The following is a 26,896-nucleotide window of genomic DNA, read 5'->3' as shown; positions in this document are numbered from 1 at the left end:
TCTTGTGTTGTAGTGTTTGGAACACTCTTTGCCACTTGCACAGCAATTGTTTTTTCATGTTACAACACCATGCTAATCCTTTATTTAGTATCCACACTATGATCCTAATTTTTGGTTGTGTCACTTGAAAAATTGAAATATCAAAGTTTTATAGTTTCAGACTTTTCTATATTTTTCGTATAGAAAAATCAGGCCTTCAATAAAAAAATTTTCAAATTAAAGCATTTTTTTGATGTACAAAAACTTAATGAACTCATTTTTCAACTTTGTTCAAAGATGCATGGACATGCAAGAAGAGCTTTGTGGGCTAATATGCGGGAATCGTATGATGCGGCATTCTTATGCTATTATGCGCAAAAAGCTTTCATCTAAAGAAAAGTAGACTACCTGGCAGATAATCTGCTTTTCTTTGGATTACATTTCTTTGAGAAAACCTTCTTTAACAATAGGTTATTCTGACTAAACTTCCTAAATAACTCAAAAAATCATTCCATGGTTTTTGAATCATTTATTGATTTTTTTTAGATTTCGAGTAACTTTTGTTTGATGAAACAGACTAGTTCTATGCCAATTATCGTTCCTTTCGAAAGCAGCTAGAATGCAGCGTTTGGAGCTTCGGAAACAACTACATGAGATAAAACCTGGTCAGGAAAAAAGGTCTGAAAAAGTGAAAAAACATCTTGTTAAATTCGTATAAAAAACAAAATATTCAGACTAGACTGGTTTCACTCTAAATTTCTTTAATTTACTTGGAAAAAACCGAATCACAACTGAGAAAATGTTTATAATTTAAAACTACATCAATATCCTCGGAGTTTTCGAGAGGTAACTAATCTTGCACAAAAAAGAGCCCGTTATCATAATTAATTTTTTCACACTTCAAGGCAGGGACGGATCTAGGATTTTCTTGGTGGAGGGACGGATTTTCGTAAAAAATTCGAAAAATTTATCGACTTTTTTTAGGCCGACCAAAATTAATTTCTGAGTTGTCCCATATCAATGTAAAGACCCTAGTTTGACAAAACTTTTAGCACCACAAGCAGATTTTTGAAAAAAAAAACAGACCAAAAAATGCATTTTTAGGCGGTTTTTGGAAAACTTTGACCAAAAAATCGCGTTTTTTCGGCGCGCGGCTCCCCCTCAAAATTAGAATATAGGCTTCTTTTGAAAAACTTTAGGGTCAGTCAACCAAAAATGGATATCTCAAAATACACTGCTGATTTAAATTATCTGGAAAAAAAACGAACAAAACTTGAATTCTCAAACGCGTTTTTCTCAAATTGGGTTAACATTAGACAATAATAGATAACCTTTTTTCTCCGAAATTCTCAACAAAAATTTTACCCCAAAAATGGATCATTTTGGCTTTTTTTCAGTTAATCAAGAATTACGCTGAAACTTCTTTGTTAATTGATAAGAAAATTTTGTCACAGGAAGCCTCCTACGCAGCTCAACAAAATTTAACAAAGGTTAAATCTCCAAAAATTTGCGCAAATTTTTTAATTTTTTTTAAACAGACATTCTGGGTTTTATATAGTAAAAATCATATTTGTTGACTATCGAGTGAAAATTTTTTCTCTCTTACTGGTTTTTGAAGACTTAACCTTTCTTAAACTTTGTTGAGCTGCGTAAGAGGCTTCCTGTGATAAAATTTTCTCATCAATTAACAAAGTAGTTTCAGCGTAATTCTTGATTAATTGAAAAAAGCCAAAATGACCCATTTTGGGGTAAAATTTTTGTTGAGAATTTTGGAGAAAATGGCACCATATTAATTCTGGTGAAATTCTAAGCAACTTTTGATCCCTTCATTTTTTGTCTAATGTTAACCCAATTTGAGAAAAACGCGTTTGAAAATTCAAGTTATGTTCGTTTTGTCCGGATAATTTAAATCAGCACTGTAGTGGAAAGGGGGACCTCAGGGGGGATGTCAACCAATTGAGCGGCCTCCTGTGGCTACTGATACTGGAAGAAGACGAACCGACAATGAGCTTGCAAAAAACTTCAATATTTCAACGGTCGCTCGTCCTGCCTTAACTATTAGCTGAAATATTTGCTTATAATTTTCATCTGCTCGCTTATATCAGATAAAATTTGCATAGAAAAAAGGTGTCAATTTTTTATCAGCATCTTTTGTAACAAAATTTAGAATGAAAAGTGAAAAAACCAAATTTTTTCGGTACAAGCCACAAGTTTTTCTTTCAATTCGTCCGCCGAAAACAGTCAATTTAAGTTTTTTATTATATTCAAGTTGATTTCATCATAAATTGAAAGAAAATGTATTATTGGTTCAATGTTTTTAAAACTCTCTTCGTCTATTTTGTTTATTTTGTGAGATTTAAATGTAGATTGGCATCTTATTTTCTTATTCTTGGAAGTACGTAAATAATTAGTTTTCAAACAATAAAACAGTGAACTGATTACTATGAATTCCATCATTAATACCAAAAAACCCAATGTGATTTACTTGTCTTCCAAAAGCAGCATTCGGATCAATCAGATTTTAGCAGTGCTTTGAGGGGCTGCACTATTGAAATAATAGTCGAAGACACTGAAATGGGCGTCACAGTTCCCGTTGTCATCGACGATGAACAGTCCTCGGAGGACTTGGACTGCACTTGTTGCACCTCTAAATACTCACAAAACTGTCCCAACCCTCAGTGTCAGTTTTACTATTCTCATTATCAACAAATCGATATAGCCCCAACGTTGGCAGATCCTGAGACATTCGAAGACAGTCTGGATCTCGTATTCGCCCGCAGTCCGGGGTCTATAACCGAATCGATTTCGATTCCTGGACCAAGCGAAAGGCGTGAGTCGGGCAGCATGGAGATCATGCAAGGTTTCAGGGCACGCAAGTGCTCCATGCTGCAGGTTCCGCAGCCGCACTTAGACGAGCGGGTGGTGAGTCTATGGGTAAACGTGATTTAGCTTTAGTTTCCGTTGCTTAAAAAAGTCGACAGATATGACCAATGGTCAATCTAGCAAAAAGTGAACGCAATTGTTTTTTTTTCTTACATTTTGTTTGCATTTAATTTTGGTTATTTAGTGTTGCAGTCTATAACTGTGAATGCGTTTTGTAAACTTTTTAGACGGTTATTGACTGTGTGACCTGACCCCCCAGATAATTGTTAAATTTTATTTATCCCATTTGAACGTGCTAGATGTTTCACTATTAGTTGAATATCTTTTCCTTAAGCGCGTGCTCCTAATTTCATTTCCATAACATAACGAACGTCAAGTGTTCGCTTTTTCGCAAATATTTATGTCAATAAACTCCCGCTCTGAAAGCAGAACTGATTTCTGTTGAAAAAAAAAACAGAAAAAATGAAGAAAAAAAACTAACGACAGATCTTCGAACTGGTTGATAATTGGTAAGAAACAACTAAACGAGTAATGAAACCAAATTACGTTTTACGGACAAAATTCCTATGAGTTCTTTTTTTAATGGACCATCGAATTTGGGTACCTTACTTGAAACTTTGATACTGAATATGGGTGTTTTAGCATTTCTTAAAACTTTTTTCCACGCGCAAATTCAGGATCTAATAAGTCATCGTACAGTATCCAGTAATTTTACGCTGAAGCCGGTAGCGGGACGTGGAAAGTAAACGACCGCCCACCTAACCTGGTTTTTTTTAATCGTGGAATTTTCGACTTTTTTAAAATATACATTCGTTATAGACCAGAAATTTTTTTACTAACTTTAAGATCGTATTGTCTGGAGCTCAAAGGTAAGAACTTCCACCTGTAATTTAATTCTTGAAAATATGAAGATTTGAAAATTTGGAATTTAACCAATTTGGGATAATTAACGCGCAAATATTTGCGTTCTGATAACACACGCAATAGGCGGCTTAATACATTCCAAAATAAATCGAAGCCTACCACTTAGTTTTATAAAAAAAAAACGCTAAATACACCCTTTCTTTTAACATGGCTTGTGAGGAGATAGAAAGAACAAAAAATTGATATTTTTTTTTCATTTTTTCTTGAATTATTTAACCAGGAAAAATTTAAATTGACCTGAAAGTGCAGTCGGAAGAATCAGAATTATACCCTGAATTACAAACAATTCTTTTGCTCCAATATGAGCTCGCGCTCATCATAATCAATATTACAAAACAAGGTTAGCTGGTTAAAATGCAAATTGCACAGAACGTTCCGACCATAGTCTTTAGAAAACTACGGTTTAGAAAGTTTTTTTTTCAGTTCAGTGCAGTTTTTCTGCTTGGTGTGATAAAACGATCTGATGTAAAAACATAATTTAGGCGTATTAGACAGTCATAGTAGCATAGGCAAATGGGAGAAAAATTTTTTCTTGAAAAAAAAGCACAAAAAACTTAAAAAAATCATTAAATTTAAAAAAAAAAGATTTTTTGGGCAAATTTTCAAAATTTTTGAAGTTTTGGTTCCCAAAATGAAGCTAAAAACTCCAAAAGCTAGTTTACCTGCTTAAAATCGAATTATTTGCTGACATTCGAACTTGTTGTGAATAAGGCATAATTAGGCATTTCAGCTGTTGTAATGCTGCTCGCTTGCCTCATTGGCTCAAATTGAGACAAAAAATCAAAAATTTGAAGCCGATTTTTCACGGCCCTTTCTAAGGTGGACACGAATTAATGTCGATGACACTTTTATAATGTGGTTTAAATCAAGAATGATAGGGTTTTCAATAAGATATATAACTCAACCCTTTCCGATGGATAATTGTGATACCTTACTTTGCGTGAAAACAAAAAGAAAAAAACTAAAACACACCCGAATACAAAGTACCTGCCCATTTTCAATGGTTAGAAAAAACCCTTGCTTTAAAAACGAAATTGAAATCAAATTTCTTAGTTAAAAAAAAATTTGCATTGGGGTTTTTCTCAATTCATAAGAAAGATCAAAAATAGTTTATTGTGAAATTTATGCTGAAATTAGGAAACTTTTAATTTTAAAAAACAAAATATGAAAACGAAAAGCGCCATCATTTTGACAAGCTTGGGATTGAAATCAATATAAAGCAATTTTTAACAGACAAAATACACCATAGAAATTGATTTATGGTAGCCCATTTGGAAACGAGAAGCAATTTAAAATGGAATAAATGAACTCTTACGGTAGAAAAGAATTCGATTTTTTTTGCATAAAAAAATGGATTCAAATTGATTTTTACAAAGTCATGAAATTCATCAAAATTCAACAAATTTAATTGAAGTTTACTTTTATTTGTTTCGAAGCATGAGCAAGTTTGTGTACTAAAACTAAAACGAACAAGAGTCACTCGAGGAGAGTTTTTTGCCGCAAACTATTGCGTTTAAGGTATTCAAACTGTGCTAAAAGTTCCCTTGGTAATGAGAAACACGACAATGCAAAATTTTTTCAAATTTCATTTTCATTATTAGTGTTCTACTCTCATTTTTGTTAGCCAAATATTGTATAAAAGCTTCAAAATACAAAAAAAATTGTTTTAACTGCTGAAAATTTGGATATTACTTGCCCTCAAATAACGATAAGTCAATTGAAAAGCTTAATATTTTTCCCCACTATTTCTCGTTTGTTTGATAGTCTGGAGAATTTGAATACAATCTGTATATAATCTGAATAAAATGAGTATACAAAAAAGTATCTGAAACTGTATTTTTTAGGTATCTGCTACATTATCTGAATGAAGCTGACTGTAATTTTATTCTTGTCAGTAGGGATAGGTTTTCGTAAGACCATTTTATCTTGCCACCAGCGAAAACAAAATGACGCAATTTTTTTTAAAAAAAATAATAACTTCTCATGCATTTTTAAGAACATTGTCAGAACTTTCGGTGCTACTTGCACAGCAACCGGCTATCCTTGCTCTTGTGTGAAATTATATGAGAAGTACTTTTCGTGCATGGAGGTCAGACGAGTGTTGTATCATGAGAGAAATATCATTAGACAGTCTGAGACGTCTGTCATAGCATTATTTTAAAAATGGCTGTTAGGTCACAAGAGACAACCCTCGTTACCTCGGAGCAAAATCAGTAATAATTCAATTATGATTCAGCGAAAACACGGCTCTGTCATAGCTATGTGTCAGCTCTTTTTTTGGCCTAGATCAGAGATAAAAAACAAAAACATTAGAACTGATTCATCGAAAAGTCAGAATTAATGATCTGTTTAAAAAGGGCAAAACAGGACATCAATCCGGGCAAATGTTACAAAATAAATGACAGTTGGTTATTGTTACATCCCTTTTTCCAATTTTTTACATCGATTACGGTCATGAAAATATCACCTAACATGTCTTCCTTCAGTGATGCCGAACATTTGAATGAATTGGAGGCGCAATAAATTTAAATCTAGTAAAAGGCTATTTTCGCTCAATCAGATGCAGTAAAAAAACGAGTACTTAGAAGGAAACATGAATGAATTTGTAAATTGCGACTTGAGCAGCCTAGATTTTTAATGTCCGCCAGGCACGAACAAATCTGTTCTTTGAGCTCAATTCAAATATAGTGTATGTAAATTGTATTGTGGCTTAGATGAATTAGGTTTGTGGTTCCAGCTAATTGAGATCATGTTTAGATACGCATTTTGCTTGCGTTTAAAAATTGGGCTGAAAGTTTTTACACTGAATGCCAAAATGTTTTCTGAAACTTTAGTCTAAAAACTCGATGTCTGGTTTGTTTTTCAAATATAAAGTGGACTAACTGAATCAATTTTTTTTAGTGTAATCGCTGTTTTATGCTTAATGTTTTGTTGTCTTTGATGTTTTATGAACTTTGTTGCTGAGAATTTGAAAGATTTGCTTACTTTTACGCGACAAGCATGGATCGAGACAGCAGTTCAGATTACTCCGAGGTTTTCTTCAGTTTGCTTTTTTATCATTTCCGTTGACCGCAAATAACAATCATAAATAGCAAACATTGTAGAGTCAACCTTTGAAATGTGGCTGAGATGTGTTTAGCTGAGAGAGCGTCTTCCATCGAAGCTCCCCCCTAGCACAACTGTTGTAGAGGATTTGCCCTGCGAGCCCCCACCCTCCAGTGCGTTGAATCAGCGAAGGCGGGCCACTGCTGGGTTATCACAGGTGCGAACTTTAGTCCCTTAACTCCGTGTGAATCGAAACTTGAATCACTCATCAGAGCAAAGTTAACAAAATTTGATGAAATTATCCAGAAAACAGGTGCTATTACTGATAATTTATTGGATAAAATTTCCTTAATGCTTCCCAATTTGTCAACAAAACAATTTTTTGATGTTTTAAGTTGTATTTTCCTTTTCAGGCGCCCAAAGTGGACAGTGACTTAGAAGACAAAATGGACAGGTACCAAAAAGTTTGTTCTCAAAGCTATTTGTAGCCAATTGCTACAAAATTTTTTTTATTAATTATTGAAAAATTTCGATTTAAGAACTACAGCTTAATTTTCTAGCCTAACCAACACTCCTGCTATGGTGCGTCGCTTCGCTCTCACCAAACAAACATCGACGACCACCAAATCAACAACGAGCCCCCAAGACACACCAGAGGCCTCTGGATCGCCTCCCACTTACAACAACTCCCCCTCAAACTCGACAGTCATGTGCTCAACTGTCAAATGCTCACGTCCCAAATTGTCCCAACTGCGGGGTAACAACCGGGATCCTGACGATATCTCGTCTCCTGCCGAACCCCCGCCCTTTTTCTCGGACAAAATTGACCCTGAGAGGTGCGAAGATGTTCCAAGAGGGAGTGAGGGCCACGAGTTTGCCGAGGGTAGTGCTTTGGTGTTGGGCATAGGTCAACAGGAGATTGACCCCGCAGAAGTGACTCTTGCCGACATCCAGAGCAGAAGTTACCTCTATTGGAATGACACAGACAGTATAGGAGAGGCCGCTGCATATGAAAGTGAGGTTTACTTTTTTTTCGCAGCGGACATGTCTCATTATACGCTTTAGGCTCGTGTCTAAAATTATATATCTTTTTCAGCACTTTTTCTATTAGGTTATAGTGGTTCGAAAGTTGCCAAATTCGCCAATTCGGGATACTTAATGCGCGCTAATTGTAGCTTTTAAACAATAACTAAATACTCATCCAGAAACCATTCCTGTTTGAATTGAGGCGAGCTAATTAGATCAAAACTATGTTACTCTGTACACCAAAAATTTGTCTGGGAGAAAATTGAACAAAAAAAATATATATAACTTTTCAATTTTTTAGTGTATTTATTAGAACAAGGAAAACCGGTTGCTGTGCAAGTAGCACAGAGCGTTCGGAATATATTTTTCAAAACTACAATTTTTTTCAAGTTTCGTCGTCTTTTGTTTTTAGTGTGATGAGAGAATCAAAAAAGCCTAAAGTTTTGATAGAAAAAATTAAGGAAATTCGACAACAGTTTTTCTTATACTCAACAGTTTTTCACAACAGTATTTCTTATAAAGTTTTAAAAATTCAAAAAAAATTCAAAAACTCGAAATCTGCAAGTTTTTGCTGATTTTTTTTATTCGCTCTAAACTTAAATTCGCAAGAAGGCGCCTATTGACTTCTCGATAACTATTTTCACTCTATTTCCAAATGCGGTAGTTTCAAAAATTTAAAAAAAAACTAAGAGCGTTTTTAGAAAAAGTTTTTAATTTGTTTGTTTGCAAGTTGAAAATAAGAACTGTTTATCATATCACTTTTTGTTCCGACTACTGAAAATTGGGAACACAGTTGTATTTGCATGTGTTTCATCTTTTGGTTCTTTCTGTTTGCAAAATCAGATACCACAAATTATCAACGGAATGAATTGGATAAATATCGAATAAAAGCGTCTTCAGTTCTGATTTAAAGGACATCAATAATTTTCAAAAAATATCCAAAAAATGGTTAAATTGTTTTTATTTCTAGTTCAATTTCGAGCAAGTAAGGCAATCGAGAAACATTCGTTCAACCAAAAGTTAGTTTCTATAGGCCATTAGGTTAAAAAAACTGATTTTACAAAAAAGAAAACTAGTTTTGGGGGTATCATTCTGCGCTGCTTTGGCAGTACACAATTTTAAAAAATTAAAGTTTTTTTTTCAGAAAATTAGCATTATTCAAAAAATATTTTAAAAAATTAGGCAAATCTGGCAATCTTTGTCTCAATTTGAGTTGGTTTTATCAAAAGATTCATTCATAAAATCTTCTTGAATTTCGAAAAACTTAAATTATATAGTCGTTTTTCATTTGGTTTATGTAAACTCAGGGGCAAAATTAAGAGGTAGGAAGCATGGATGCGTGGTAGCAAAAGCGCATTTTGCGCTAAAAAATATTGATTTTGAGAAGAGAGCGAGTGCCAAAAACGCGACAAAAAGACCTCGGGAAATCAATTTGTTCACCCTAAAAAGTCTACATAATTTTCTCTTTTTTTGAAACTCTCCCCTCCAAGAAAATCTTTGATAGGCTCCTGTTTAAATTAGTCAACTGTTCTCAGCTCTCTTTTTTTATGTTATTTGTATTCATTTCAGATAAAAAGCAGAAAACTCCAATTTCCTGGAACATCTTCAAGAGTGGAAAAGTGAGTTTGAATCACTTAAATTGTTGCTTAAATTAAAAAAAAAAATCTTTTTTGTTCGGAAAATCGATTCGGTCTACCTAAATGTTCGACAAAACTTCCGAAATTGTGAAAAATACTTGAAAATGCCGAATATTTTGCTCGAGCGTGATGTGATTTTGACAATGTTTTCAACATATGCATTGATCGATCTTGCGAAATTATAACTGAGTCTAAGAATAAAGCGACCGTGTTTAGAAACAGACGTCAGAACAAGCGGAGTTCCAGCTTACGTTGGATACACTCAAAGTGGTACCCATAGACCACCACCTCATCCATCTGCGGGTGAGAAGAAGCGATAGATCTTAATAGCTCGCCCCTCTATTGAAAATAAAACTGTACCTGATTTCTGAACAGCCAAACATGAACACGTTAGGCTCCTGCTGGAATAAAAATGAAGAGCTTGATTTAGAAAAAATCATACTTTTTTTGCAAGGAACTAAATAATATAAAATTTAGGTTGCAAAGTAATATATCGATTGCGTTCTCTTTTTTCAGTGTTTGACAACAGTTGCTGCTGATGGTGATTTTGATAAATTAAGTTTTTAGTTTCGAAAGCGGATTTATAATTTTAGTTTTCATAGCAGAATGAAAACCTTGCTTATTGATTCAGTTTGCCCAAATTGTGTTAATTTTATCGAAAAAGTTATAATTATGAAAGATTTCTTGAGATTCAAAAAAGGTTAAGAATTGTTAATTTATGTTGTCGTATTTTTTTATGCTCGTTTGGGTTTTTCAATACTACAAGAGAATTTTTCTAACTTCTGATTTGTAACTCGCAATAAACAATTTGTGTTTTTAGGAGTTAAACTTAATCAAATTTCATCTTAACAGGACAAGACGTGGCCGGAGGTTATTGCTGACGTAAACCCCAGGGCAGCGAGGAACAGCAGCCAGTCGAGTGTGGGGGAGGACGAAAAGAAAAGGAGGGATGTCGTGTGGGAATTGTTCACGGCCGAACTAAACTATCTCGTGGATCACCTTCTCGTCATGTCAAATGTAAGCAAGCCAAAAAAGTGAAAGTGTATAAAGTTTTTCAAAATCGTAAAATATAACGAACAAGGAACATTGCAAAAATCCCACGTTCAACCTATTCGTTGTCAGGTCAAAGCCTTAGTTATTTAGCTACTTCATCACTGCTTCCTTGATTTAAAACCGGATTTTTTCACACTTTTGCAGGTCTTCCTGGAACCCCTAAAAGAGTCTCAGTGCGAAGGATTTCTTCTCAATATGGAACCAGTCAAAATATTCGCCAACCTAGAAGACCTCTGCAAGGTAAGAACCACTTGATTTTCCAGCTTCACACCTGTTTTGTCATAACATGTTCATGCTCCTTTAATTGTATTCAGCATGTGGTTTTTTTCAGGTCACTTCGGTTTTCTGCTCCGAGATGCACCACTACATATTCCGAGCACCTCCCATATTTGGCAGTGCCTACGGAATATCCAAAGTGTTCCACAAGGTTACTAGAATTCTCAACAGTTTAATTGTTAATTTTCATTTACAGGAAGCTCGAAACTTCTAGCCCAATTTCGGTTGTTGCGGTTAAACTGCAGATACCAAAAATCAAATGAAGTGGGAAGAATCTGTTCGTTGAGGCTCGAAAAAAACGGCTGCAAACATTAAGCTTGATAATATGTTTACACTTGTCTAAAATAACAATTTAAAATTAATATTGTTAATTCAGCTAACTGAAATTAATATAAAAAGGACTGGTCTTCTCAAAACAATTTGCCCCGCGTGAAAAAAAAAACGATCAAAATAATTTAAAGCAAAAAAAGTTTTCAGTTTTGTAAATTTTATTGTTTATTCAATTCGGTAATTAAGTGATAACTTGATAATTTCTGCTGAAATATTTCACTTAACATGTAAACTTGGAACGTTGAAAGGTGTATGCTCTCTTTACTTTCTGTTCAGTTTGAGCACCAAATCTGTCCCTCCTATCAACGCTACTGCATGAACTACTCCAACGCCCTCTCCTACATGGAACACCAGCTGAGAGGAAATGTGCCCTGGGAAATGTTTGTGCGCCACTGCGAAAGGGATTCCAGGTAGGGCAATCAACAGAAAGGGATCCAAGACAGACAAACCTGCATGTAGCAAACCTGCAAGTAGCAAACCTGCAAGTAGCAAGCGCGGGTCATACTCGTTTTTAATCAGAGCTGGAATTCGTCAAAGAAAACGGGGCCTTATGCACTAAACGGCCCAAAATCATTATCTCTACATCTCTTGAACTGAAATTAATGTGGTTGAATTTGATTGGCTAATTAGCCAACAAGTTTCATCGACATTTATTGCCATTTCAAATGAAATAATTCTGCCATTTCAACCAGATAAAATTTTTGTTTTGTCAAGCCATTTTATTAAGTTTTTCTTGTCTGGGTTACTTTTCACAAGTAACTCAAAGTTAGTTTGCTTATTTTACAAAATTCCATCTTTTCGGAAGTTTCGGCTGATGTTTTTATCTGCTGGAAAGGTTGATCGGAATGCCTGCCCGGGTTGAAGTCCCACCGTTAATTATCGCTTTTTCTGTAGTATCCCAGTGATCGCTATTTTCCAGCGCTGATTCATGTATAATTCAGAGTTTGTTGCATTGATAAACCTTCGATTTTCAGAGTTATTTCGGTAATGATTCCATAGAAAATCATCGCTAAAACTTATAGCAGATTAGCTCTTTAGCAGATTAGCTCTTTAGATTTAGTTGGTTTAAAGATTGATAGCATAGAGGTAGAATACAGGGCTCTAAAGCTCAAGATAAGGGAATAGAACACCTGTTAGAGCACTATTTTTTTCATCATTTTGATAAATTTTTTATCGCTGTTTCATCTCTGAATATAAGCCAAATTAGCGATATTTATCGATAAAATTTGCTATTGTGGCAATGAACATCGATACTTCATCGATGGCGATCGCTGTTTTTTTCCCCTTTTTATCGCTAATTTTCAATGTGAGCTCAACCCATTTGACCGTCTAATTGAATTTGATTGGCTAAAATTACCCAATTAAATTCGATCGTATAATTTCCAGCTTACGATGTAGAAAATTTGATTTTGGGCCGTTCGATGCATAAGATCCCGAAAACGTATTGGCTCATCATGAATGAGTCGATAATTGACTGGTACGGTGTATTTGATTATACCTGTTGCATATTTCGTTCCGTTTAGTGAATTAGTACAAGTATTGTGTAGCTCGAACAACTTAAAAGATTTAATTGCTAAAAATGAGATAATAGTCTCGTGCTGGCAATTTGAGAGACATTTTTCGAAATGGTATGCAGTGGGAGAGATCTTTGAAAAGGATAAAAAAGTGCAATATATTGATTTCTCGCATTATAATCTAACCATCCTAAATAAAGCAGCAAACTTCTGGTACCATAATTCGATTTTTTAACCTAGGTGCAAACGACTGAAGTTGACGGACCTTCTGGTGGCCCCCATGCAACACTTGACAAAATACCCTCTGCTGCTGAAGACTATCAGAAAGAAGACATTCGACCACAGGGAGCGCAAACTGCTACAGGACGCCATCTCAAACGTCGAGGCAGCCATTAGTCAGTCCAAATTAGTTATCATAACTTCAAAAGAATAAGAAAAAAATTAGTCGCTTGAAAATTTAAAATTATCAATAAATAGTTCATCCAGCGAAACCCTGTTTAAGCGCAATTTTTTTTCGCTCGGCTTTGGAAGCGCTCAGACAGTATAAAAAGACCTAATTGTAAAGGAGGTCTCAAAACAACTTTGTTTTTGAAAGTGAACAAATCAAAACATGTTCAGAAACAAAATTTGCATGAAGTTAAAACTGAAAAATATTTCGAAATAGTAGCAATAATCACTATTTGAGTTATCGCATGTCTTACAATTTTATCGAAAGTATTCATGAACTAGTCGGACTGAAATGGGTGTTTGTTTCAGAGAGCGTCGAAGGTCAAGTGAAGTGGCTGAAGAATTTCGAGAGACTGCAGGAGCTGTCTAAACAGATCCAGTGGTTTTCAGTCCTCGAACAGGAGCCGAGGCCACACCTCCCAGAGGTCAGTTGAGTACAACTTTCAACAGTAGACCCATTTTTGCGATCAACTTCACGAGACATCAAAGAACTGATTATACAAACTTCTAAAAAAAAGTTTGAAATCAGAAAAAAAATCATAAATTATATGCATTCGAATCCGTCTGCTACAGCAGCCATTTTAATAGAAATTATCGAATTCTTGAATAAATTATCTGCACCAACTGATTTGCAAATATCGGCAGATGACATTCCATAACTTTTTTCTCCTCAAAACTTATTCAATTGAGTTGATCAGAAGATGACAGTCCATAACTTTTTTCTCTTCAAAACTTACTAGTTTTGAGTTACTAAAAGTTGAAACTGTCTGATTTTATTTTAGTCATTGAGGCAGAGAATTCGAGAAGGTTCTATGGAAAGGATCATTGCAAGTCCGCTTCGAAATCTACGATACGAAGGCCAATTGTCCATGCTGGGTAAAATTAAATATCCTTCTATCTCTTGATTCTTCCAATCTTCAAAGTTTATTGCTCCATCCATTTAAAAGAGGAACTGTGTATTCGGCTGTGTTTTAGTTGTTGTAAGAGTCGATAAACGTAGTTCAGTCTCTTCCATAGGTCGCCGTGACTTTTTTTTTTCAGGAAAACACTTGAAATCTGTTGAGGCTCAAATTTACTTTTTCGCGGTTTGATATTTGATTTCATTTTAAATTCAGTTAGTAGAAGTAGTAGTAGTTGAGGCTTCTGAGACTTGGTTCTCAGGGGTTGTAAGACCCGTTTTTGTTGTTAGTCATCGAGTTATTTTCTCATATATAAACAAAGCTTAATCGAGTTTCTTCCAGTTATTGCATTAAGAGCATTTGCAGATGTTTCTCAAAGTGCACTTATTCAAATAAAAAATATTTCACGAAAAAGATTCAGTGAAGTTGGCCGATGTTGTTTTTGTTTATTTCATTTCCGTATTTCGTATTTGTCGAAACTTTTGATAATTAAATTGTAGAGAAGTTTGGTTCGATGGAAATAATTTTCGCCTGATTTTGATAGTCTTTTCAGACTAACGTTGTGTTCTTCTCTACTGAATTGTCTAATTTTGTCACCATGAGAACTTCGAAAATATCTGGAAAGTCGTATTGGAATTTAATAGTTATAGATAAGGAAGCAAATCGTTTTTTTCAAGATACAAACTCAAATGCAAAAATTGATTATAACTAATTGTTCCGACTTTCGATACGAAAGTAACGGAATATTTGTGCTCGGGGTGGGTTTTTTTTCTTCAGACAAATTTTGACTTTTAAACTAGCCATTTTTGACGGAATTTTTTTAAATCATTCAAAAGGTATTGTTGTCCTGAGCTTAAATTTGAAAAGATATTTTACCTGTGATCATTTTTCGTAAAGTTATGGGGGTTAAAAGATTGTCATTTTGACCAATTTGGGACAATTAACGTGCGATATAATTCGCGCTAGTAACGCGTTAGCGGAGATTTAATCCGTCTTAGAAATCGTTCCAATTTGGTTAAAAGAAGTTTATTTGCCATAATTGATTTGTTACATGGAGCGAAATCTTTTGTTTTGTACTTTATATGGCGTGTGTGGAGATGGTTTTCATAAATTTGCTTTTCAAATTTTAGAAAAAAAAATTTTCGTTTTATTTCATTTCATTTAATTTTTTTAAATGTTTTTTATGTTATTACTGCTCCATACACGTTAAAAGGCAGTCGGAACTTTCAGGGCTTCTTCCTGATACGATCAGTCTTGTTATTTTTGAACCTAATTGCGGGTAGTTAACGCGCGATTTATCTTTTGTTTTTTTTTACGCATAAAAAGATTTTAATCGGTCATAGAAATCATTACAAACTGAATTGAATCTTGCTAGCTGATATTTTCGATACTTAGATTTTAGCTTAATCATTACTCGCTGCTTTACATAGCATGTGGGTTGATGATTTTTGCAAGAAACTCTAAAAAAAACTTGAAACTTCTTTCAAAGTTTCATCCATTTTTCTAAAGAGAACACTACGCAATAGACAATAGAGTTTTGCTCAGATACGAGCTTTCTTCTTATGAAATCTCTTTTTTAGCTATTACCAATTTACGATTTATATGAAAAAAAGCAAACTTAAGACGAACGATTTTTCTCTATAAACAACTTTTGTAATAATATGAAAGGGCAGTAGGTGCTTATCAAAATAAATTTATTAGTTGTTTCAAAATGTCATGTAAGAATTAATGAGCTTATGTTTGTTGCTAAATTTCATTTCGTGCATCAAATAAACACGGAAAACACTTGAAATCTGTTGAGGCTCAAATTTACTTTTTCGCGCTTTGATATTTAATTTCATTTTAAATTCAGTTAGTAGAAGTAGTAGCAGTTGAGGCTTGGTTCTCAGGGGTTGTAAGACCCGTTTTTGTGGTTAGTCATCGAGTTAATTTTCTCATATATAAACAAAGCTTAATCGAGTTTTTTCCAGTTATTGCATTAAGAGCATTTGCAGATGTTTCTCAAAGTGCACTTATTCACATAAAAGATATTTCACGAAAAAGATTCAGTGAAGTTGGCTGATGTTGTTTTTGTTTATTTCATTTCCGTATTTCTTATTTGTCGAAACTTTTGATAAATAAATTGTAGAGAAGTTTGGTTCGATAGAAATAATTTTTGCCTGATTTTGATAGTCTTTTCAGACTAACGTTGTGTTCTTCTCTACTGAATTGTCTAATTTTGTCACCATGAGAACTTTGAAAATATCTGGAAACTCTTATTGGAATTTAATAGTTGTAGATAAGGAAGCAAATTGTTTTTTTTCAAGATACAAACTCAAATGCAAAGATTGATTATAACTAATTGTTCCGACTTTCGATACGAAAATAACGGAATATTTGTGCTCGGGGTGGGTTTTTTTTCTTCAGACAAATTTTGACTTTTAAACTAGCCATTTTTGACGGAATTTTTTTAAAATCAGTCAAAAAGTATTGTTTTCATGAGCTTAAATTTGAAAAGATATTTTACCTGTGATCATTTTTCGTAAAGTTATGGGGGTTTAAAGATTGCCATTTTGACCAATTTGGGACAATTAACGTGCGATATAATTCGCGCTATTAACGTGTAAGCGGAGATTTAATCCGTCTGAGAAATCGTTCCAATTTGGTTAAAAGAAGTTTATTTGCCATGATTGATTTGTTACAAGGAGCGAAATTTTTTGTTTTGTACTTTATATGGCGTGTGGGGAGATGGTTTTCAAAAAACAAATTTTCAAATTTTAGAAAAAAAAATTTTCGTTTTATTTTATTTAATTTAATTTTTTTAAATTTTTTTTATGTTATTACTGCTCCATACACGTTAAAAGGCAGTCGGAAATTTCAGGGCTTCTTCCTGATACGAGCAGTCTTGTTATTCATGAACCTAATTGCGGGTAGTTAACGCGCGATTTATCTTTTGTTTTTTTTTACGCATAAAAGGATTTTAATCGGTCATAGAAATCATTCCAAACTGAATTGAATCATGCTAGTTGATATTTTCGATACTTAGATTTTAGCTTAATTATTACTCGCTGCTTTACATAGCGTGTGGTTTGGTGATTTTTGCAAGAAACTCTAAAAAAAACTTGAATTTTCTTTCAAAGTTTCATCCATTTTTCTAAAGAGAACACAACGCAATAGACAATAGAGTTTTGCTCAGATACGAGCTTTCTTCTTATGAATTCTCTTTTTTAGCTATTACCAATTTACGATTTATATGAAAAAAAGCAAGCTTAAGACGAACGATTTTTCTCCATAAACAACTTTTGTAATTATATGAACGGGCAGTAGGTGCTTATCAAAATAAATTTATTAGTTGTTTCAAAATGTCATGTAAGAATTAATGAGCTTATGTTTGTTCCTAAATTTCATTTCGTGCATCAAATAAACACGGAAAACACTTGAAATCTGTTGAGGCTCAAATTTGCTTTTTCGCGCTTTCATATTTAATTTCATTTTAAATTCAGTTAGTAGAAGTAGTAGTAGTTGAGGCTTCTGAGACTTGGTTCTCAGGGGTCGTAAGACCCGTTTTTTTTGTTAGTCATCGAGTTATTTTTCTCATATATAAGCAAAGCTTAATCGAGTTTTTTCCAGTTATTGCATTAAGAGCATTTGCAGATGTTTCTCAAAGTGCACTTATTCAAATAAAAGACAATTCACGAAAAATATTAAGTAAAGTAGGCTGATGTTGTTTTTGTTTATTTCATTTCCGTATTTCGTATTTGTCGAAACTTTTGATAATTAAATTGTAGAGAAGTTTGGTTCGATAGAAATAATTTTCGCCTGATTTTGATAGTCTTTTCAGACTAACGTTGTGTTCTTCTCTACTGAATTGTCTAATTTTGTCACCATGAGAACTTTGAAAATATCTGGAAAGTCGTATTGGAATTTAATAGTTATAGATAAGGAAGCAAATTGTTTTTTTCAAGATACAAATTCAAATGCAAAAATTGATTATAACTAATTGTTCCGACTTTCGATACGAAAGTAACGGAATATTTGTGCTCGGGGTGGGTTTTTTTTTCTTCAGACAAATTTCGACTTTTTAATTAGCCAATTTTGACGGAATTTTTTTTAAAATCATTCAAAAGGTATTGTTGTCTTGAGTAAAGTTATGAGGGTTTAAAGATTGCCATTTTGGCCATTTTGACCAATTTGGGACAATTAACGCGCGATATAATTCGCGCTATTAACGCGTAAGCGGAGATTTAATCCGTCTTATAAATCGTTCCAAATTGGTTGAACGAAGCTTATTTGCCATAATTGATGTGTTACAAGGAACGAAAACTGTCTTTTTGTACTTTATATGGCGTGTGGGAGGATGATTTTCATAAAAAAATTTCATATAATGTTTTTATGTTATTACTGCTGCTCCATAAAGCTTCAAAAGCAGTCGGAACATTCAGGGCTTCGCCCTGATAGGAGCAGTCTTGTTGTTCTTTGTAATCATTCAATGAGGAGAAGATTTAACTTGCCGCATTTTTTGTACTTGATCCAATTTCACAAGGTTTGTTTCGTTTTATAGCCAAGCCGGTGATTTATATGTGATGTTGAGAACAATGTAGGCAGTGGAGGAATGTTCAAATTCCTTTGTTGAAAAGAAGGCAAACTCCATATCCAACAGCGAAAGTTAAAATTTCAGGAAAAACAAGATCGACTACTTGTTTCGAAAATAAATTTTAACATCAGAAATTCCACCAAATAAAAAAAATTACCTATTGATCCAGTTTTCTCGAATTGGCTTAATTTATCAAAAAAAATCCAATCATCAATTCTTCTAAAAATTCAAAACGCTTAACGGGCTTTTATTTTTTTCTTTGAAGAAAGCTTAAAATATTCTCACAAACAAATTATGCAAGTTTGGTTTTCGAAAAAAATGTGTAAAAAGTATATCAAAAACTGAAGCGTCCAGATCCATTATAATTGATTATGATGGATCTTGAAAATTTTTTGAACAGTTTTGTCTAAAATTCTCAAAACTTGACTGTTGCTTTTGGCGTAATTACTGTGGCTGAGAAAACTGTTTTTGTTTTCAAAATTTTTCTTCACATTTTTTTCATATACATTTGTGCTTTGTTTTGCTTCATTTTAGAGTGGGGTTAATTACTGAACGAACTTCTAAACAGTTTGATCCCCCAAGAGTTTACCACCTTCTCGCTCACCCATTCCCTCTCACGCGCCGTTTAAAACACCACCCCAGGGGTTTGTGGGAGTAAGTGAAATAGTGTGTAAGTGGGGGAGAGGGCATGGAGTCGGAAGGTCGGAAGGGTGTGTGTGTGGTGGATTGGAAAGGGTGGAGGCGTGAAAGTAACGGCGGATGTCGAACGTTGCGTGGGGGTGGGGTTTGTACACAGGTATGAACATGTTCGTTCGGATTCGTGTTTTGCGTGAACAACTCCCATTTAGAAGCTGAAAGATGATTTTTCATGATTTTTATGAACGAAAAATAGCGATGTTATGCTAAAATTGAAACCAGAAATGGATTATAATCGATTTTTAGTGAATTAAATTGGGGTTTTTTATTTTGAAAACTTTGTATTAAAATCCCCTAAAAATTTATTTTGTTGGTTGAATGGGTCAAAAAAAGTTGAGAATATGGGTCTAGCTTTTTGCCGAAACAACCAAATATAATCGATTATTTCCAATGAAACTCTAATGCGGGTCTGCCATGAGACGAGCAGTTTTGTTGTAATCTAGCGACAAAAAATACCTCTGCCCACAAACTACTCCGGCTGAAAATACAAGGCTGCTGGAATCGAAGCAAGAGAACTTGTTCAAGGGATGCTTGAAAGATGCCCATTATCACTCAATAGCTGAACTTGCTTCTAGAATTAGTTTTTAAAATATCTTCCATGTTTCAAATTCCAAAAAGAGTATTGAGCATCTTGAGACGCCAGAAAATTTTAAAATTTGAATTGAGGAATTCTTCACGCTTATTTGTTTTCTTTTTAAGAGCAATTTTCGTTTTTTTTATCAAACTAAAAATTGAACTAAACTGCATTTAAAGAAAACTGATATTTTCCACCAAAGCAGCCGAAATACGAAAAGACTTTGATGCTGACACCAATCACAAATAACTAATAGAGGCATCCAATGAAGGCTAATATTTTTCAGTATTTGTCAAGCAATTGAAAATTGATAGACCATCTATAACTGATCACAGCAATATAACGACCGGACTTATGAATGACTTTATCTAAAAGAAACACGCAAAAAGGTGGATTCGGTTAACGCAGAAGTTTTTTCCGGTTGTTATATATACGGATGTTTTTTCGAATTTCAAAAAAAAAATAAACAAGTTTTGCAACTTGCAAATTATGTTATTTTGCAAAAAAAACTTGAAAATAAATTTGAAAAAAAAAAATTAATAATCTTTTTAGAAAATAGTTTTGTTTTGAAATACTTTCTCTAACCACTGTGGTCAGAACACCCTTCAATACTTGTTCAGCAGTTGGCTCAATTTGTTTTTTATTGTTCCGTCTTTCGACCTGGATATCTTCGTGGCTGCTTCTATGTTGTGATCTGTTTCTGATTTTCATCAAAATTTGACTGAATTGTACTCGAAAGTTTTCATTGCTAATTACAATTTTTTCAAGAGTGAGTTTTCCCTAAATCATACGTTTTCAGGGTTACCCTGGTCATAGACGGAACCATAGATGGTAATCGCTGCGATACCTATGAATTAGCGGTAATTTTTCCTGAAAACTCAACCCAGGTTTGCTAAGCTTGTAAAGCAGGTTGCTGCAAGGAACCGGGAAGCCCTAAATTTATCGAAAGAGCGAACTTGAAGAAACAACGTTTGAGCATGGTTGGTTGTTTATCTATCAGAAACTTATTTATTTGTTTCAGAAAACACGAAACACATTCCAGCCTATTTGTTTCTCTTTGACGATATGCTGCTAGTCACAAAACTGAGGAAAGTTAAAAAGGTAAAAACATTTAACCCTTGATTCGGAAATGCATTTGTGTGATCAACCATTTTGATTGAATTGGAAAACAACTCTTGATCAGGTTAAATTGTGGTGGAAATTTATCTGAGTTGTTATTGTTCCGACTTTTTTACGCCTAGTGATAAATAAGCTATTATAAATAAGAAAAGAAGGCGTCGCAAAAGAAAAGTATTTTACAGTCTTCTCATACGGCTAAAAAGATTATACGGTTGCTAATTCGCGTCCTTTTCCACTTTTCTTCTAATTGCATAATTCGATTTATAGGGCAGTTACAGTGATGATGATCCACCCTTGTCAGCCAGCAGTTCGGACCCATTCCACCGACGATCGATAGGGGGCAAATATGCAAACAGGTAAACTTTTTCAGCGTTGGCTTAAGATGATCTGTGCACGGGCTTCTGAAAGTATTGATATCGGGGTTGATATCCTTTTTTATGTATAGAGGGGTTTGTTTTTGGTTTAAGCTTTTGTTGAACTTTTCGCGCATTTTTTTTTGCTGTTTTGACATTTAAAGATAGCGACAAATTTCTTAACGCTGGTGATACTTGTATATTAGACCAAGTTAGGCAATCAATTTCATAGCTTTTGGCGACCTTTTTATTTGAGCAATAAGTGAACTATAATTATTGGAAGCTCGATTCTATAAAATGAAACAAAATCTAGTAATAATAAAGTGTGTATACAGGGGCGGATCTAGGATTTTATAGGAAAAGGAGGCGGATTTGTTAAAAATGCTCGAAAACTTTATCGTTCTTTTTTATATAGACAAAATTGAAGTCTCAGTTATTCGACATGACTAGAAAAACCCTGCTCTGCCCAATGATTCTATGATTTTTGAACAATCAGTCCAAAAAAGGATTTTTTAGGCACTTTTTGGAAAATATTGACCAGAAAATATCTTTTTTTCTTTTTTTTTGTTGGCGCGCAGTCCCACCTCAACTTTGATATATATCGGAGCCAAAGGCATCCTCAGAATATTTTTGGGCTCGGTCAGCCAAAATTAGATCTCTTAAATTAAAACAAAAGGAGGAACCTTTCGGGTCGGCAGGTGGTCCAATCCCTGAGGAGGAGGGAGGATGGAACATCCGTTCCTTCGCCGCCCTTGAATCCGCCCCGAATAGCGTGTTTAGCCAAAATCTGGAGCGATTCCGGGTTGACCAAAAATGCTTATCTTACAATATCCATATATGAAAAAAATGCTTATCCTACAATTTCCTACAGTTTCATAGATTCAGAAAATTGTAAGAAAACTCTAGGATAAGCATTTTTTCATATATGGAAATTGTATAATAAACATTTTTTTCATATATATAGAAATTGTGAGATAAGCATTTTTTCATATATGGAAATTGTAGGATAAGCATTTTTGGTCAACCCGCGATCGCTCTAGATTTTGGCTAAACACGCTATCAGGTGCTTCCTCTAATCAAAGTTGGAATTTTTTTTCTTTCTTTTTATTCTTCGAATTAGTTTTACCCTCATAGCCAGATGAAATTTTTACTAATTCTACATCCATCGTTATTTCAGCAAAATTGTTCTTAACTGATTTAAATTTGATTGTAAACAAGTTTTTACAGGTTTCTGAAATTCTTGCCTTTTTTTGAAAAGTCCTTATAATACAATTTTTATATATGAAAATTGTATGATAAACATTTTTTTAGCCACAAACTAAACTTTCGTTTTTGATGAGCAAGGTGCTCTAAATTGAGCAAAAGCAATCTTAACTAATTTAAATTTGTTTACAAACAAGTTTTAACTTGTTTCTGAAAATCTTGCCTTTTATGAAAAAATGGTTATCATACAATTTTTATATATGGAAATTATATGATAAACATTTTTTAAGCTTCAAACTAAATTTTCATTTTTGATGAGCAAGGTGCTCTAAATTGAGCAAAAACACTCTTAATTAATTTAAATTTGATTATAAACAAGTTTTAATATATTTCTGAAAATCTTGCCTTTTATGAAAAAATGGTTATCATACAATTTTCATATATGGAAATTGTATGATAACCATTTTTTTCTTAAAAAAATGAACGTGTTATTTTTCATCACCAGACTGTTTTATTTGGTACAAATAGCCGGAGAAACTAGATCAAATCTTTTTTCAATGGTGTTTTGAAATTGTATGAAAATTGTATGATTAGCATTTTTTCATACATTTGATGTAGGCAATTGTATGATAAGCATTTTCGGTGTGGGGAAATTTAAGATAAGCATTTTCGGTTTATGGAGGTCAACCCGGGATGTGAATAATAGAGAGTGCAAAAATTGTGCGAACCACATTTAACCCTAGACCATTCAATACAGTTTATTCTGTATGTATACAGATACATGGAGCAACCTTTGTTCGTGGTCATAAAACAGCCCATTCCGCTGGACCGTCTGGAAGTGCACCCGGTGGATAAACAGGCGGCCTCCAGCAGTGGCCTGAAGAACGCGTTTGTGCTGGTCCACATCAGCCGCTTCCAGCAGATCATCGCACTCTGCCTTCTTCAAGCCAAAGACGACTCCCTCAAGGTCAGATAAAAAATATCAGTTATAGTTTTTTTTGGTTCCGAAATTAATGGGGAAATAAAATTATTTTATTTTTTTTAGTTATAATATTTGTTTGGTGGAAGAGCTTTTATTTCCATCCAACAAGCGACTTTTGATAGCGCCAATGTTGAAAAACAAAAAAAAATTCGATAAACTTTCAAATACTCAATTCAAATGAATTAGTTTCTGCTATTCATTTTGAAAACTTAAATATTGAAAAAAAATAATTAGAGTTTGAATGAAGTTAGTATTGAACAAATTTAGTTTTGACTTTCGAACAGGTTAGAAACGAATCCTTTATTTTGCATAATTAGTTGTCATTTCAGTCTGCTTGGATTAAACAGCTGAAGGAGGCCAAACTTAACTGGGAGGGACTATTGAATCAGAAACAGGCATATCAAGACAGCCAGAAACAGTCAACACAACCACAGCAACAGGCCAGTGCCACCATTATCAGTGCTACCAACAACACTAATAACAACAGTATTCTCGACAGCCAAAGTGCCAGTTCCCAGATACCTCGACCTTCAATTGTACACGAAATGACGGCTGATGCAGTTTCCGCCTTTGTCACATCCAGTTCGATGACATAACTGTGCTATACCTCTTGTTACATCATTTTACCATATTGAGATGTCAAAGCTTTATTAAGGAAGATTTGCGTAATTTGATGGCCCGGCGACCGAGAATCTAATCATAGACGCTGTTTTTCAGCTTTCCTATTATTGTTGTTGATTGATGTTGTTTAGATAGGGTTGGTTAGTCACACTATATAAAAATCATATCAAACTGAATTAATTTTCTAAATGAAAACGGACTCTTTTTCTTAATAGTAAAAACTCACCACGATAGCCTGCAGTAAATTCGACATCCACAACATTTCAAGGGTATCCCAGTTTCCTAGTTACTGTCATTTAACTTGTTTGAGCAGCCCGCGCCAGTACATACTAATTTTTGAGGGAGACCCCCTGAGAGACCTAATTTCGTGACAAAGTCCTCAATGGGTTAAAAAACGGCCTTTTGGACATTTTTTCCAACAATTTGTACTATGTAGCTTTTAGAGAACTTTGGAGAATTAGGATTTTTGGAGCACTAGGATGTTTATAATAAATGTAGGAGACAAATTTTGTCTTACAGGCTTGAAAAATCGAGTTGTTCAACCCAGGGACTGATTAAGTGGGGGGACGCTCCAGTAGGAATCTGACCATAACAAATACCAAAGGGTCCCCCTTACGACAATTTATTTGAAATTTTTCAAAAGGCGTTTTCTCGCCGGTGTCTTTGTTCCTTGAGAACCCCGTGCTAATATATAGGTGTGTAAACATTAAGTGTGAAAAAGCGTCTCTTTGAGGCCTCAAAATGGACTAAATTCATGAATCGAGACAGGTACCTGCTAGATCCTGGACTTCAACTTCAACCTTCCAGATGTCAAAGCGGGCTGCTTCCAAGAACTCAAAAGCTTCTAGCTTCAAAACACTAAAGGACTTTTTCACCAGTGGACCTAAAAAGTCACCACCCTCATCCAGTGCATCCACTCCTGAGCTTGACAACCCTATGACAACAAGGCTCGAGCCATTGGCTCGTTTAGTCACTATAAAAGACGAAAATTTTTCCTTAATTAAGTCTATATCGCCGCTCTCTGAGCAAGCTTTATATCTTACACTGACTTCGGCATCTACAACTTCAGCTCACTGGACATCAACAAGGACATCAATTTTGCGCAAATGGATGTCCCCAATAAACCCTCCTGCAACTCGTGACCCCAATAATCCTCCTGCAACTCGTTTCGCCATTTGAACTCGTGACGAAACAGGGAAAACAAAAAAATTGAACATTTCGCCCCCAACATCTGCAAATATTTCAGTTTTTGATCCACTCCATGATCCAAGAAGTACTGTACTGCCATTTCTGCTTCTGCTTTGTCGACCTCGAAGAAGAAACAAATCAGAGGGCTCAACAGATATTCAGGTTGTCAACAAGCCGCTTAAGAAGTTTGCACGCCTCTCAAATTAACTAGATCCACGTCAGAAAACAGCCCATCACAAGAAAGCGCTGGAGAAATCACGGGGCTTCTTTGATTCTCAAAGAACAGGAGCAAGACGCTCAAACAGGAATGCTGATGTGAAACTGGTTCGCGCATATGCAAAGGAAAAGGAGAAAAAAAGGAAGTTTCTGGACCCAATATTCAGCAAAATCATCTTATCTACCCGAATGATGGGGTACCTGTGATTAACTGCCTCAGTCGGTAGAAAAAAACTGGAACTTGCATCAATTTTTTCATCAAGGGCGCGATATTGAAAGCAGTGGCCGCTACAGAAAAGTTCATTTTGACGCTGCAAAGCTCGAATGATCATTGGCTTTTGACCACTTCAGACAGACCGTTTACCTGCCCTTTCTTGACTTTGTCCTGATGGACCTCACGAAACTCTTCATTGGGACAGCTTCTTCATTTATCCAAGTGTGCAAACTGCTGTCCCAATGGATAACTGAGAAAGATGCAAATGAGAAAGACTTTGATGGCCTGGTACAGTTATACGAAGGTGTACTTCAAATTGGTGATTTCCCAAGCGCGTTCGCAATTTGGAAAAACATGTGACGCTTCGCCCTGTACACTGATACGCCAGAAAATTTTATAAGTCCTCTCAGAAAAAGACACAAATCCACATTGCCAATAGCTTTTACTTTTTTTAGTCTAGTGCTACCCTCCCAGTCACTGTATGCACTGCTGAGCGCGCTTTTTTGAGCATGAAATTTCCAAAAATTTACCTCCGCTCCAATATGAAGGAGGGTCAGCTCTCAAATTTAGCTCTGATTTACATCTACACAGATGTGAAAATCCAGTTCGAGGATGTCATTGGCAATTTTGCCGCAAAAAGTCAAAGACTAATTTTTGTTTAATTTTCGTTTTTTTTTGTATAAAATTCAATTTTTCTCGGCAAATTTTTTTCAATAAACCCCCCTCAAGAAAATATTAGGCCCGCCCTGGTTCAATCTTAAAAAATGTCGACGAGAATTATTTGAAAAATACCAAGCCCTGAAACTATTTTTGGTTAATTTCTGTTAGCCGTAATGGTATCAATTAAGCAAGTACAAATCCATAAATAATCAGAATTTGCAAAATAATTTCCGTTAACTTTAAATATTGTTCTGTTATGCGCCACCGCATCCTGTAGATTGTGATTGACTCATAACTTATTGTAATTGTGATGTAACTCTTGCAATGTTACTGTTCCGGCTTTTGTAACAAAAGTAACGGAAGATTTGTGCTCGGGTGATTTTTTCTTCAGATGAAAGTCGACGTTTTAATTAGCCAATTTGGACAGAATTTTGTAATAATAATCAAAAATTGATGTTGCCCTGAGTTCAAATTTAAAAAGATA

General features: G+C 34.6%; 1 protein-coding gene across 4 annotated transcripts in view; it reads left to right on the top strand.

Moving 5' to 3' along the window:
- The window catches only part of LOC134855924 (uncharacterized), a gene marked incomplete at its 5' end in the record, with an annotated part of 33,149 nt that extends 8,857 nt beyond the window's left edge, over positions 1-24,292 (top strand). The window contains 17 exon segments of one of the 4 annotated variants that reach the window (XM_063872302.1): positions 2,482-2,913; positions 6,926-7,048; positions 7,245-7,285; positions 7,392-7,846; positions 9,427-9,476; positions 9,711-9,797; positions 10,347-10,511; positions 10,692-10,787; positions 10,879-10,974; positions 11,430-11,563; positions 12,908-13,062; positions 13,424-13,539; positions 13,897-13,990; positions 20,878-20,957; positions 21,243-21,331; positions 23,309-23,498; positions 23,843-24,292. In XM_063872302.1, the coding sequence (XP_063728372.1) occupies positions 2,482-2,913; positions 6,926-7,048; positions 7,245-7,285; positions 7,392-7,846; positions 9,427-9,476; positions 9,711-9,797; positions 10,347-10,511; positions 10,692-10,787; positions 10,879-10,974; positions 11,430-11,563; positions 12,908-13,062; positions 13,424-13,539; positions 13,897-13,990; positions 20,878-20,957; positions 21,243-21,331; positions 23,309-23,498; positions 23,843-24,109 (2,670 nt within the window). In that variant the 3' untranslated portion in view covers positions 24,110-24,292. 4 annotated transcript variants of the gene reach the window in all.
- Between the last annotated feature and the right edge of the window lie 2,604 nt (positions 24,293-26,896).

This window comes from Symsagittifera roscoffensis, unplaced genomic scaffold (assembly GCF_963678635.1).
Source record: "Symsagittifera roscoffensis unplaced genomic scaffold, txSymRosc1.1 SCAFFOLD_282, whole genome shotgun sequence".
In the NCBI taxonomy this organism is placed as follows: Eukaryota; Metazoa; Xenacoelomorpha; order Acoela; family Convolutidae; genus Symsagittifera; species Symsagittifera roscoffensis.
The sequence above is the reverse complement of the archived record's forward strand: the minus strand, read 5'-3'. Positions and strand labels throughout refer to the sequence as shown.